We start from the raw sequence: 15,091 nt of genomic DNA, 5'->3' as shown, positions 1-15,091 counted from the left end.
ACACGGGGCCGCAGTCTGGATTCCCTTGGGACGAAGGGGACCACCGCACCTGGGTCCCAAAGATCTGTTGTTGTAGTTCTAGTTGTCTCAAGGTTTGGAGTAGAGATCCCCAGGTTACGTAGGAATGTTGGTGCCTCATTCATTGTCGTGAGTATATGAGTAGTCCCATCTTGGTTGAGTATGATTGTACAGTTTGCTCCCCACCTGTAGGCCAGATTTGCTGCTCGGAGTTGTGCAGTGACAGTGCTAAAAGCTTTGCGTTGCAGAAGTGTTGCCTTTGTGAGGTCCTGGTAGAATGTGAGAGATGTGTTTTCAAACAGTAGTGGCGTTTTGCCTCTTAGGGCCGAGATGATTTGGCTCTTATCTTGTATTGTAAGGCACCTGAGGATCACATCCCGGGGCTGAGTAGGTTGGAGCGGGGTGGCGCTGGCGAGACGGTAGACTCCATCTATGGTGATTCTTTTTTCTGCTGTGTGAGGCAGGATTGTAAGTAAGAGTCTGCGGACATAGTGTGGGAGTTCCTCTGCCATGATTGTAGCTGGGATACCCCTTATTTTAATATGGGTGCACCTTTGGCGGTCTTCCATCGCTGCTAATTTCTGTGTGAGGGTTTGCTGAGTGGTTTGCATTTGGGTGATTGATTCATCAATTTTAGCTAGTTGACTCTGTACTGCCACCACGTCTTCCTCTGTGGCTTTCACCCTTTCTGTGACCGCGTGTACCTCCGTTTTTAAGAGGGCAGAATCAGCGGCCAGCAGTTTGTGGATGTCTGCTAATAATATTTTTAGGTCTCGTTTGGTTGTCGGGGCAGAGTCATCAGAGGGGTCTTGCACCGAGGTTAGTGGGGTTTCCTCACCTTGGTGGTGTTCCCCGGTCGGCTGGTGGTCGGGTGTCGCCCCTCGCAGTACTTCCGCAGATGCGGGTCTGTGAGGAGAAGCCTCTGGAGCAGCTCTCCAATGTCCCTGGTCTCTCTTGCGACTTGGGGTTTTTGTGATCGTCTGCCCATCGCCTGCGTGTGTGCCGTCGGGGTAGAGGTATGTACACTTTCGGCTCTTCTAGCCGTTATGCTTTCCAGCAGTTCCCCCAGGTCCGGGATCGATGGCGCGTGGTAGGCCCGAGACCTCCGTTTCCTTTGGGGTAGTCTCTGGGCGGCGAAGAAAGGCATCAATCAGTGCCGGCTGGCTCACTGGAGCGGGTGGTGAGGGTTTTCGGGTTCAGATCGGGCTCGGGTTGGCTGATATTTGTGTGATTGAACAAGTATGAGTTGGAGCTGGCCGAAATGGCGTCCTGTTCATTTGCTCGTAGGCTCCGCCCCCACCCCCCGACTGCATCCTTTTAAAAAAAATAAAATATTTTTTTTTTCTGACTCCCTTACAACTTGTTGTTCCCCCAATCACTCCCAAATACCTCTTGGTCCCCCATTTCACATTTGTTTATTGCCTCACTTCTTCTGCGGATCTGTTTCCTAAGTGTCGCCACCTTAGTGTTCCTGAAAATGACGTTTACCGCATCACACTCATCTGCCCACACTCATTCCCGCACATGCTCACTTTACAGAATGCAAGAATACGGAGGAAAGGTGAGTATTCTGGAAAAACTTTCCTAGACACAGGAAGTGGTGCTTATTTAAGCTCCACCCAGAGTCTAAGGAAGTCCCTACTTTGTCTTGTGCATTTAGTTAGAAATAGATGAAAAAAAAATGCAAGGGAAAAAAAAGGCGAGTAGGTAAGAGGAAGGGTAGTGGAGATAATTGGGAAAGGTAAGTACAGTGTGACTGTAACGCTTTAAATGAAAAGTGCCAAAATGCTCATAATTACAGGATGTACTTTCCACATATATATATTTTTGTGTATTTATTTTTTCTCTGACTACAATTAAAGTTTGAGATTATACCATAGTGTTATACCATATTTTGCAAAGGTTTTGCATTAAAAAGCAGTATTTGCTTTATATATTCTAAAAAAAAAACAAAACATTTGAAATCCTAAACATATTGGGCATTTCAGCAATTAGTGAATCTATTTTGAGTTAATTTTCTTTACATACACTTGGTGTGCAGAAATGATTGCATGTAAAACTGAGGGAAAAATGTCCCATTAAAAAAAATATATATTTTCTTTCTATTTAATATATGTTTTCCCCCATTCAAACAGAAAGGAGGAAATTGTGGTAGAATGAATGCATGGCAAAAAAAGGCCTTTAGTCACAAAAGTGTTGCATCTCAAAATAGCTTGGTCCTTAATTAAAGGGGTTAACATGTTATGTCCCTGGCCAAACATGCATACATTTGGTTGTTATAGTTGTTTAGTTTGATGTGATTTTATTTGAACCGGCAAAGAGCAATATTTTATGTGGTCATTGATCCAAGATCACTTTTTATAAGTAAATGTACGTCACTACTGAAAATGTTGCATGCTGTTCAAAGCTTGTTCACAGCACACCATGAGTCCCTTAGAAACAGATGTCTTATATCCCTGTGCCATTCTTGTGTGAAAACTGTTATGTTAGCGATAAGTCTCCTGCAGTCTTAGTCTCTTACAAAGAATCTCCTGGGCATTATACATCCTGTGCGTCATGGAGACTGTATTCAGATGCTGGCAGATTTATACAGTTTAAATGTAAAGAACCTTACTATGTTACTTGTAAACATCAGTGGGATTGAGCGGTTTTATGTAGGATGAGCAATGAGACAAAGATTGTAAAAATACTTTTTGGGTTGAGGTAGAGAAATAAACAGTTGCCAGTTAAATATAGATGTTTGAGTTTTGAAATAATATAACAACATACATTTTATATATACAATATAATATATATTTTCTTTAGCAGCTGAACGTTTCATATTTGTGAGATATTGCTTTTAGCAGTAAAAATAATCTGTGTGTATGCACATACATACACTTTATGGCCAGAAGTATGTGGTGAGACCTACAACTAATCTCAATAGTTATTAAAGGACAATGTTACATCTATAGATAGAGTATGCCTGTGGGTATGTATATGTGTGTTATATACAATGTATGATCATTTACTGTAACTATGGCGAGGTTAGTGTTATATTAAAAAAAAAAAAAAATATTCCTTTCAGTGAGCTTTGAAGTTGCTGTTTAGTGAGTGCAATGGATCTTGTATGTTGTGTGTGTGTATATATTTTATAATAAGCAGTCAAACTGTTTTAGAATAGGTTGACTTTTTACCTAGGGTCAACGACACTCCCCTCTTTCAAAACGAACGACAGAGAGCCGATAACACTCACATCCAAGGACTTAACTCCGTAGAGCTAATGGAAACTCCTACCTAGGAGCTCCAAAGTGCCAAGTCACTCATGGCACCATAACCACTACTGTAATCATCCATAGGGTGTTTTTTTTTTTTTAATGTTGCAGTGGGGCTTTAACCTCTGGAAACTTTTATTAGGTAGTTCAGAACAAGTCTACTGAGCTGACTCTCTAAGTCATTGAATAAACTGCAATATCGTCATCTGGCTTCTTCGGAAACTGGATGCCATTCAGCCTCCATTCATTGCAGCTCGGCAGTACCCAGATAAGGGGCAATCCATTGCAAAATGGCTAAACCCCTTACCTGGGAACGGCGCCAGGTACTAATGGTATCTACTGAAGGCTGTAGTGGTTATGATGCATGAAATAATTTTAAGCACAATTGTAATTGGGATTTAAAATGTGTGGTATTAATAAAATGTCAAAAAAATTTGCACTACTGTACGACAAGTGAATTAACCAGTAACCGATAAAGGCAATGCAATACATCAGACAAATTGGTTCAAAAGAGGAGGAGAGCTCTGCCTAAAGTTGTTGATTTTTTGCAATCTTTTTTTGCAAGGTTCAACGCCTGTAAGTGCTACTTTTGAGATGCAGTTAGTTCAACAAATGGGGAAAAAGTATGTGTATTATTATTATTCAATATTTTGTCCAAATACAGTGATATATATATATATATATAGCGCTGTGGAATCTGTTGGCGCATTATAAATAATGTTTGGTTAGCCATGGTTACATTTTATGTTTTCCTACTTGGCTTGCATGTTTCAAAGATATTCACTTTTAACAGGATTTTTATTTATTTGCAAAACCTCTGCCTATCAAGTCCAATGTGTATCGCGGCATTTTGTGCTATTACATACTCATTAATATTTAATATAGCCAGGTCATTTAATCAATAGATGAATGAAGTTGAGCCATTGCTACAAATCATGCTTGAAGGTGTCTTCCAGCACTTCTCTGATGCCAGGAATGCAAAATATCTGTTATGTAGGTGGAATATGTTAAACTTTCCCATTGACTACTTCTGTATATTTTACCAGTTTTTGGCTGTTGCGATTTTCCAGAAACTAAATGTCAGAAGGTGCATTTTATTTCGATTTTTAGCAATGTTGCTGGGCTTGTCCTATACTGTGTCGTCCATAACACAGCAGCTTTGGCCTTTAAGGCCATTTGTTCAAACACTCAGTACTTGTACCAGCTTCCTGTACCTTCATATGAAACATAGCATAATCAGGACACTTTCAACTGTCACTATCCCAAATCAAAACTGCATGTTTTATAACAGAAAACAGTGTTTGAAAAAGTCAGTAATCCACTTTCTGTTCCATATTATTGTGACATTTAGGAAACAAGAGGAGCGGGTTCATCATGTTCGAAAGAAACTTGAAGAAGCTCTGATGGCAGACCTCTTGGCACGTGCTGCTGAGACATCAAGCGGTACACATGTGGCTATGGACAGCGATGGTGAATAAACACCTGTCTAGGTAATTTTGTTTTGTGTATTCATTTTTAGATTCAGTAAACACTCCTGCTTTATGTAATGTTTAATCTGTGTTGACTGGAAATCTGTTTAGACTACATTTTATGACCTTGCTGGGTACGTGGCACAGATTGCTTTGCAATACAGAGAATTGATTGGCTTGCAAAGGGAAGGCTCATATATTTAACTAGCATTTTAATAAAATCTGTACATGCCAGTGTATCAGTCCTACCTCTTGAAAAAATGTGTGCATCATGACAAGTAAACAAAAACAGGGTGTAGGTGCTCACTATAACTTAAGAGATGGATAAGGGGCTGCAGATTATCACACAAGATTTCCCCAACCTTGTGAAAACACAGATAAAAGAAAAAGGAGATAATCTGTGCCAATGGTTTAGTGGAACCACATGTAAATAGAAGTATATACATACATAAATGCAACAGAATCTTGTTGATAGATGGATATCTCAAAAAGACAAAAGCAAAGATAACAAACAAGTGTAGTATTTTAAGGAAGGCTCACTCACACTTTCAAGAGCTATATAGAGCTCTGCTGTTGAAGGCGTGGACGGTATAATCCCCGTCTAAGGATGCAAGTACAGCAGTAGTGATGGTATATTCAACAGTGGTGATGGTGCTTTCCTTGGTAGAATATGTAAAGACATAAACAAGAACATCCAATAGTGTAATATGTCTAGTACATTATTTTCTTTCAAAAAAATGGTAGGTCTGTTACTCACATTTTTCAGAGCATGAACCTGCTCTAGTGTAGTGGAGCTTTAGTGGTATAATCCCCACCTGGGATATGCAGGTCCAGAAGTACAATAAACATCAGAAAAACTAAAGGGATATAAAGTAGATGCCAAATAAATTTACAGGGATAAACTAACAAAAAGTATATATAATGATTATATGGTAAAGTACACTTAACATGTTTCACCAGAAGTGTGACTTAACTTTGAAATAAGTAAGTTTTATATACATACACTCTTAATAATAATAATTAACAGATGATGCAAAACTTTCTAATTTGTTTCCTAGAAGACTTCCGGTGTTAAAATGTCAATTAGAGATGATGTCATGTTGTAGTAGGTTTACGGTTGGTTCCTCCAGTAGACCACATGTAAATCCAGTATCAATTCCTGCCCATCCGAATGCTGGGAGGGTTTGTTCACAGCGGCCCTCAATATACCGTAATGGAGCATTCCTTACTGCGCATGTGCGATTACATCAGGTCAGTGTGCATGTCAAGAGGAAATGTACAATTCCTTACTGCGCATGCGTGCCTCAAAAACTTTGTGCACATCATAAAAACGATCCTGGCCAATTATCTTTTAAAGGAATAGCTACTATAAAAAAAAAACACTGGAGTGGCGATTTAATAAAAATGTTGGGGGAAAAAAAGAAATGGAACGGGTCTGCTATCTTAATACTTTGTACCCACAGGGTCTCAATGCAGACTTTGATTTGTATAACTTATTATAATTTTTATTCTACCAGTAAATATTTATATATTTTTTATTAAATGTTTTTATTTTTATTTTTGATGTATATTTATAGATTGATCCCTTTTTATATATAAATATTTTGTATATTGTTTATATATACATATATATATATATATATATATATATAAACAATATACAAAATATTTATATATAAAAAGGATCAATCTATAAATATACATCAAAAATAAAAATATATTTAATAAAAAATATATATATTTATTTTGTTTTGTGTATATATATAGTAAATAGTTTGGCACTCTCCTTCTTCGTGTTGTCAATATATCTGCCTGGGTGCCATCCGCAGTGCGTCCAATATGTAAGCAGAAAAGAATCCAGGATGCACTCACAGGACTTGGTGATATTAAATAAATTGGAATATTTTTTTCACAAAGTCCTGTGAGTGCATCCTGGATTCTTTTATGAGATTTCTACGTATATGTACCTTATATAGCTTTTGGCTCTGTAGCAACTTTGTTTCTAGGTCGATACCATCTCCTCTTTTTTTATTATTAGTGTTTATACACATCTATAGATTTGTACTGAGACTCGATTTTTATTATTTTTCTTTTTTATCGATGTCCATTTTCTATATATATCTCATATATTTTCTCATTGCTAAATATCAATTTAATTGCATGTTCTAATACTTAATATGTATTGTATATGGATCTCATGTATGCCATGATTTATGATGCACATATATCTTCTTCCGCCCGACATTGTTAATGCATATCGTGACTCTGACGCATGCGCATAAACTATTTGAGGCACGCATACGCAGTGAGTAAGGAATCGTACATTCTCTCTTGACATGCACACTGACATGATGTCATCGCACACGTGCCGTAAGGAACGCTCCATTACGGTATATAGAGGGCCGCTGTGAACAAACCCTCCCAGCAGTCGGATGGGCAGGCATTGATACTGGATTTACATGTGGTCTACTGGAGGAACCAACCGTAAACCTACTACATCATGACATCATCTCTAATTGACATTTTAACACCGGAAGTCTTCTAGGAAACAAATTAGAAAGTTTTGCATCATCTGTTAATTATTATTATTAAGAGTGTATGTATATAAATTGTAGCGGAGAGGTAGTATAATCCTGTTACCCAGTATCTCCGCTGGGTAACAGGAACAGCATAAAATAATCCAGGCAAACAAATACAGCATACAATAATCCTTGTAGCGTTGTAAGAATCCTTCCTTCCCAAGAACTAGACGACACATAGGCTGGGAGTCAACTGAGGTCTTTATTCACAGTTCCAGTATTTATGCAAGTCCCCATGCAAGGGGTTTCCATACTGACATAACAGGGGTAATACAGTAGGGGACTACATGGGGGACTTAGCATTCTGAACATTTCTCCCATCAGGCACTGCTGGACGAGAGGGATACTCCCACTAGAATATACAGTTAAGTGGATTATCCCTCCGTGCAGCAGAACCGGCATTTTACATTAAAACCCATAACTTCTATAATATTCCCTTTATTTGAACGAATGGACGTTCGGTAGATAGCTGTGGTCTGAGCACACATTTCGTGAAAGTACCGCTCAGATCCCAGCATAAATAACCGAACGCCGCACAAAACAAGTATTACATTCACGTTACATTCAAACTACCGATTGACTTTAGGGAACCACTTTACCGAAGGACCGGGGCTCCCTAACGGCTTGGAAGTCCAGCGGTATTCGTGCCGTCGAGTAGCCGATTTTAGTTCCAGGCACTCGACGACAAAATACAGCTGGGCTAACAAAGGATCCAAGATGGCCGACCGCCGCGTGGTCGGTAGCCGAACGGCGGCCACCCTGAATCCCTCTAATTACCGATTGCAACAATGTTGCAATCCTTAATGGGAGCCACACGACCTCCTGTGTGTGGTCTCCCTTCGGTAGTTTGGTTGTTTCACGAACAGTGTTGAAATTCACTGTTCGTGAAACTATTGTATGAATGCTGGCGGTTTTTCATGCCGCCAGCATACGAACGCTATTGTTCGCATGGAAGGTATGTAGCATACATATACTTGGTTCCTAAAGGTATACACACATCTTTAGCATAATACAGTAAACAGTGGCTGATTCGCCACATAAATCTTACTTATTTCAAAGTTAAGTCACAATTCTTATGAAACCTCATGGTGAAACGCATTAAGTGTACTTTTACCCACTTTGGATTGTAACATATATCATTATACATACTTTTTGTTTATTTAATAAAGTTTATACCTGTACATTTTTGAATTTATTTGGCATCTACTTTATATCCCTTTGGTTTCCTGATTTTTATTGTACTTCTGTACCTGCATATCCCAGGTGGGGATTATACCACTAAAGCTCCACTACACTAGAGCAGGTTCATGCGCTGAAAGAGACCTACCATTTTTATTTTATTTTGAAGAAAAGCATGTACTACACATTTTTTTTTTTGTAAATCTTTCTTTTATTGAGGCATAGATTAAGGTGGAACAGAATAAAGAGAGGGAGACTTGCAGGGGTTATACAGGTTATAGACATCATTGTACATTGCATTATCTCCTCGGATTAACAGCCTCGTTTTTATATTTTATAGACAAGCTTAACGTAGAGGGTTCAGAATACTGTGTGTAAGATACATATGGTTCGACAGCATATATCAATAACAGGCGATTAATTGTTATACTGCAACATGAGTTTAAACACGCTGAGAGTTTGCGCCAGGCTCAGCAACAAGCATGGCTCAAGGATCAATAGTGAGATAGATACCTGCCCAAGCCCAAGACTGTGACATATTATGTAACTGCAGTGACATGCATAGAAATGACGTTAATGTTAATGCTAGCATCATACGCACTGATTATGAAGCAGCAGGTTTAGGTAGTCTAGCTAGTATATGACATAATGCTGAGTTGGTATTTAAGATTAGAGAGGCTAGACCAGCATGTCTACCCCAGCGTCTGCTAAGTGAGGATAATTAGGCTATTAGGGTTAAGTTGGGGTACATCAGTCCACAGAGAGGGGCAAATACCGCCATCGGTCTTTTACTCAGGTTAGTCCTTAAGCTGTCCAGCGACAGGGGGCCAAATCTGGATCCGGAGTCCCACTTGCGTCTGATGCCTTTAGGCCACTGACCGGGATCTTCGATGTGACTGTGCTGCTTCTGAGGGCCGCTCATCTTCTGCCTGAGGCCTTGATGGGCACTCGCGCCCTTGTGCCATTGGACCCATCAACAGGTCCGTGGGCCCAGGGTTCCGCCGGGCCCTTAGCTTCTCCCTGGGTGTATGGCAGGCTGTGGAGGGGATTCCTCCCGGTGAGCACCCAGCTCAGATGAAGCGTGTGCAGGCCTCTCGGCCATGCAATATCCGTGGGCGGTGTGCGTCGAGTTCCCTGTGGTGGGAGTATCTCCGGGTGTCCGGATCCGTGCTTGGTAGTGCCCTGTGTGCCAGGTCGGATGGTGGTTGCAGGTCATCCTGCGTCTGAGAGTGCAGGTCTTGTACATGTGGTCACCGCCATCTTGTGTGCGGGTCTCGGGCGGCATGGCGATGCTTGTGCAGAGAGCTGGTAGCTGGTAAGCATGGCTGGGATTGGGATTGGACCGGGATCACCCCCCCGGCCCACAGGGGGGGGGGAACAGGGCCGGGTCCGCATATTTCTCCACGCTTGTCGGGCTCCGTCAGGCAGGATAGTGCCGCGGCGGCCGTCCACTGCACTCACCGCCAGTATGGGTCCCGTCTCTTGTGGCGGGCCCCATCCTCCGAGGGACTAGAACTGTCTCCAGCAAGCCTCTCCTCAGTTCAGGCAGCCCGTCGTCACTGGGGGTCGCAGATTTCGCCCCGCCCCTCATGTACTACACATATTACACTATTGGATGTTCTTGTTTATGTCTTTACATATTCTACCAAGGAAAGCACCATCACCACTGTTGAATATACCATTACTACTGCTGTACTTACATCCTTAGACAGGGATTATACTGTCCATGCCTTCAACCTCAGAGCTTTATATAGCTCTTTAAAGTTTGAGTAGGCCTTCATTACAATATATTGCCCCATAACAAGTTAAAAATACTACACTTAAAGGAAAACTCCAGTGCCAGGAAAACAATCCGTTTTCCTGGCACTGCAGGTTCCCTCTCCCTCCCACCCCTCAATCCCCAGTTGCTGAAGGGGTGAAAACACATTCAGTAACTTACCTGAGGCAGCGACGATGTCCCTCGTCGCTGCTTCCTCCTCCGCGCCGCTCCTCCTTCTGACTGCGTCGGCCGGTGAGCGAGACTGATCCCGCCCACCGGCCTGGGAGACCTAATGCGCATGCGCGGCAATGCTGCGCATGCGCATTAGTGCTCCCCATAGGAAAGCATTGAAAATTATTTTCAATGCTTTCCTATGGGGAATTGAGCGATGCTGGAGGTCCTCACACAGCGTGAGGACGTCCAGCGACACTCTAGCAAAGAGTCAGGAAGTTGAGAGTCAGGAAGTTCACTCTAGTGGCTGTCTAGTAGACAGCCACTAGAGGTGGAGTTAACCCTGCAAGGTAAAATTTGCAGTTTATAAAAAAAACTGCAATAATTACACTTGCAGGGTTAGGAGTAGTGGGAGTTGGCACCCACACCACTCCAATGGGCAGAAGTGGTCTGGGTGCATGCAGTGTCCCTTTAATTGTTATGTCTGCTTTTGTCTTTTTGAGATATCCATCTATCAATAAGATTCTGTTGCATTTATGTATGTATATACTTTTATTAACATGTGGTTCCACTAAACCATTGGCACGGATTATCTCCTAGACTAGCCCTGAAGAGAGGAGTATATTCGGGTGGCTTACTATGGGAGTTATGTGTGTCGTCGTGTCTCTTTGGTCTTTGTCCAGAATTTTTCCATAACATTTTAAACAATTCAAAGTGAGGCAGGTTGAACAGCACATTTTTGTTGTGAAAACATGAAAATATATGGCTTTATAACCTCAATAGATTATTTTAATCTTGCTAAGCGAAACAGGCTTATGATTAATTTAAATGTGTTGAAGGTTATGTCAAATACATGGCCATGGCATTGCGATAACTGCTTATAATCTTGCTTTTGTTAAGAGTCTAAATATGCTTGGCAGGTAAAAAACGAAAAAAGAAAAAGGTCAGAAGGGAGACCCACAGTAAGAGCATCTATAAACATTTTGCCTTAGGTTACCCACGTTGTGTGTCATACATGACTATCGGCAGAATATTGCAGTAAGTTTACAGGCTATATATTTTCAACATGCAAATTGCTGACTGGAGTGCTAATATACACATGCTTGAGTACTCTGGTTGTGGAAGCCTCAATGGTTACAAGAGAGGGTGACTGGAGGCAGGCTGGCCAAACAAACACTCATTGGTACATATATGCTTAGACGTGTGCAGGCTATATATTTATGTGAGGTCTAATGCTTGTTGCCCTTAAAAGCGATCTAAACATAAAAGCAGGCTGAGCATATCTGGTGGGTCTCGGGATAAAAAAAAAAAATGTAAGTAATTGTAAAAATAAAAATAGTCTCCGCATTTCCGGCCTGAGTCCGTCCACCTAGCATAGTTGGGGCAGGGGCACAGGGTTGCCTGGGAGCGGGGGGGGGGGGTCTTCGTTGGTGTCAGGGGTCTGTGCTATCGGGTGTCCGGTCTGGCTGTGCCGGTCCTGGTTCGAGGCAGTCCGGCAGCTGTCAGGGTGTCAGTGGGTCGCAGGTTGTGCACTGTGTACTTACCGGAGCCAGGCGGCGGTTCCAGGACTCTGACAGGTGAGTATCTCTGTGCCTCTACGTCGTTATCGCTGCATATGCGTCCGGCGTGGAGCTTTGGGGGATGAATGAAGCGATCCGATTTGGGTCCCAGGTATGGGTGCGGTTAGGGGAGCTGTTGTTGTCCTTGGTGGCCAGACTCGCCAGGGACAGCAAATCTTGAGGTAGGTCAAGGAGCCGGAGGAAGGCCGGGGCGTCCCGAATGTCCTGAATGTTATGCATGTTCGATCCTCGCTGGACCGTCAATGCCCTGGGGGACCGCCAGCGATAATCAATCTTGCGGGCATGGAGAATTAAGGTGAGTGGCCTTAGCGACCTACGCCAGGCCAGGGTGCCGCTGGACAGGTCTGTGTAAAGTGAGAGGTCCATGTTTTCGAAGCGGAAGGGGGTCCTGCCTCGGAGGGCTGACAATATCGCCACCTTATGTCTTCTGTTGCAGAGGGTCAGAATGACATCTCTCGTGGCCGTGGTTGGCGCGTTTGTTGCTTTAGGGACTCTGAAGACCCCTTCTGGGGTAATTGTTGAATTCTGTCTTCGTGGCAGTATTTCTAGTAACATGTGCTCCATTAGTTTAGGCAGTTCGGCCTCTGTAATGTCCTCTCGGACTCCCCTGATTTTAATGTTGGAAGCCCGCCTGGCATCCTCAACCGCAGCGCGATGATGTTCATATTGTTGGGTATGCTGTTCCAGGGCTTGAACAGTGTTGCAATGCTGTGACATCCTGGGCCTGGTATTGTGAGGAGCCCTCCAGTTTGGAGATGCGGCCTGTCAGGCCTATCAAGTCTGCGCGGAGCGCTGTGACATCCTTGTGGAAGCTGCGTTTCAGTTCCGCCAATAATGCCTTCAGGACCGCTATGGTGATCGGCTCTGTGTCTGTCCCTTTGCCACATTGTTGTTGGTTTTCATTTTAAATACAGTTTTTACTTTAACATATATACCACATTCTTTCACCCCCTGGTGTTTGACTTTTACTGCTGCTGATTAAAGGGAATGGGTTTATCCCCTTTATTTAATAAACAAAATGTGCAGAAAATAAATGTAATAATTGTGCATAAAGTTATTGAAAAAGAACAAACAAAGGGGCTGCAATAATGTGTATGGCATACACATTATTGGGTGGTTGTGTGCAGCTCACATTGATGCTGCATTTGTAGTCTCTTTCTCTTTGCTATAAATTGATCTCTATTTCGTAAGCAACTCATAACTGTGTGCATATTAATCTACATATTTATAAGGACGGGGGCTAAAGGCAGCATTATATGACAAATATTTGCTAATCTGTACATAATGTTTTGAAAATAAAATTTGGGGTTTGAGAAATTTAAAAAACAGCATGTTTGTGAGGTGATATTGTGATATCGGCAAAGCCCGATTAAGAAATCCTGTTACATATAGAAGTGCAAGAAACCTTTTAAACCTTCTCTGATGAGATGGGAAGACTATTTCATTCTTGTAATTTCTATTTTTTGGAATGACTTGGACAACTATTAGATTGTCTAATGCAAGTTAATTATTTGCTTGTATTTAGTTTCTTAGCTTGTAAATTTTATAATGCCATTACGGGGCCTTTTTACTGAAACATGCATGTTCAGTGTCTACATACAGTTCTTTTTATTTATATAATACTGAGGAATGTGTATTTTCATATTGTATGTTTTGCAAATTTCTGGGAATAATTTGTCTTTTTCCCTCCACAGGTACCTCAGCACTTGAATGTCACATCTCTCAGAAATACATTGTTTTCTCTGGTTCTACAGAAAATGCACATTTTATAGGGTTTATTTTTTTTAATTTTTTTTTTTTTTTTATCGCAACAAACCAATGCCTTTGTAGAATTCTGTTTTTGATGTAAATATATTATTATGGGAAAGCAATCTTTATTTTGTGTCTAAAGTACCCGTCTTTTTAAATGTAATGCAATAATATTATTATAACAACGCTGCCATTTTGCCACCAACAGCTTGAATTCTAGAAAGAGATTTTATATTATTAATATTGGAAAAATGAACAGATGATTGGGTATTTCTGATGGAAATGTATGATTTCAGTTTATTTAAAATCATTGTTGTGCCTTAATTGAAAGTGCTTGCGTGAGTTGTAACACCACATTTAAAAATATATCTATCTATGCAATAACTGAAGATTGTTTAATGCATACTAATAGGATTGGTAGCTAAACAATCTCACCTGTGATTTACGTTTCCATTATCAAGCACAGGAATACGTATATTAGGTAGTTATTCTGTTAAGAGTTTAATCTTCTCAGTTATTTGTACATTTTAATCCGTAAATTTGTGCAATATTTAACAATCATATGCCTTGCTATCAAGAACTCAATCCGTTCTGTTATAATATGCAATATCTAATTTTTACTTGTAACAAATCCTTTAAACTTCTATCTCATCTCCATTACAATAGGATTGTGTCATCAGGAAAAGTTTATTTTGTTTCTTTTTTTTATAAATATATATAAATATATATTTTTATTTTTTAAATTATGGAACCAAAACTGTCAGATTTGGTTTAAAGAAATTAAATATAAAAAAAAAATGAAAATGTCTCTTTGTGTGTATGTGAAGTATTCCTATATACTCCTGAGCACATTAAATATTGTTTTATAACTGTTTTGATATGTTTTTTTGGGGAAATATTTATCACCTTATCAGAATATTTGTATGTGTTTTTTTTTTTTTTGTTTTTTTTTTTACATCAGTACAGTAGCATTGTACATCAGGTGTTTTTAGAGGAACAAGTAAAGTGTCAAAGATATGAGATACGGTTATACTTTGTGGCCTCATAATGTACACGCATGTACATGTGCAGGGAAAATACTCTGGCCAATATAACAATGGTAGTTTTAAGAAGGAAATAGAGAGAATGGAGGGAATTGAGGTGGTTCAGTAGCTGCGCTATACATATGTAAGAAGTGTATTTGTGTATGTGTATGTGTGTATATATATATATATATATATGTGTATGAGTATGTATGTATGTATGTATATATATAATATTCAAATGAAAAAAGTGTGTGTGTGTGTGTGTGTATATATATATATATATATATATATATATATCTATTTATCTC

At 40.5% G+C, this 15,091-nt stretch overlaps 1 protein-coding gene across 2 annotated transcripts in view; it reads left to right on the top strand.

Annotated features, from left to right (window-relative positions):
• MBD2 (methyl-CpG binding domain protein 2) overlaps positions 1–13,798 on the top strand; it is a 76,645-nt gene extending 62,847 nt beyond the window's left edge. Inside the window, exons 6-7 of one of the 2 annotated variants that reach the window (XM_063453908.1) lie at positions 4,624–4,762; positions 13,704–13,798. In XM_063453908.1, the coding sequence (XP_063309978.1) occupies positions 4,624–4,750 (127 nt within the window). In that variant the 3' untranslated portion in view covers positions 4,751–4,762; positions 13,704–13,798. Of the gene's footprint in view, positions 1–4,623; positions 4,767–13,703 lie in introns of those variants that run through there. The other variant, XM_063453909.1, reaches the window with a different exon arrangement.
• Positions 13,799–15,091: the final 1,293 nt, after the last annotated feature.

The sequence above is a fragment of the Pelobates fuscus genome, chromosome 5 (genome assembly GCF_036172605.1).
Source record: "Pelobates fuscus isolate aPelFus1 chromosome 5, aPelFus1.pri, whole genome shotgun sequence".
NCBI lineage: Eukaryota > Metazoa > Chordata > Amphibia > Anura > Pelobatidae > Pelobates > Pelobates fuscus.
This window is presented reverse-complemented; position numbering and strand designations above follow the sequence as displayed.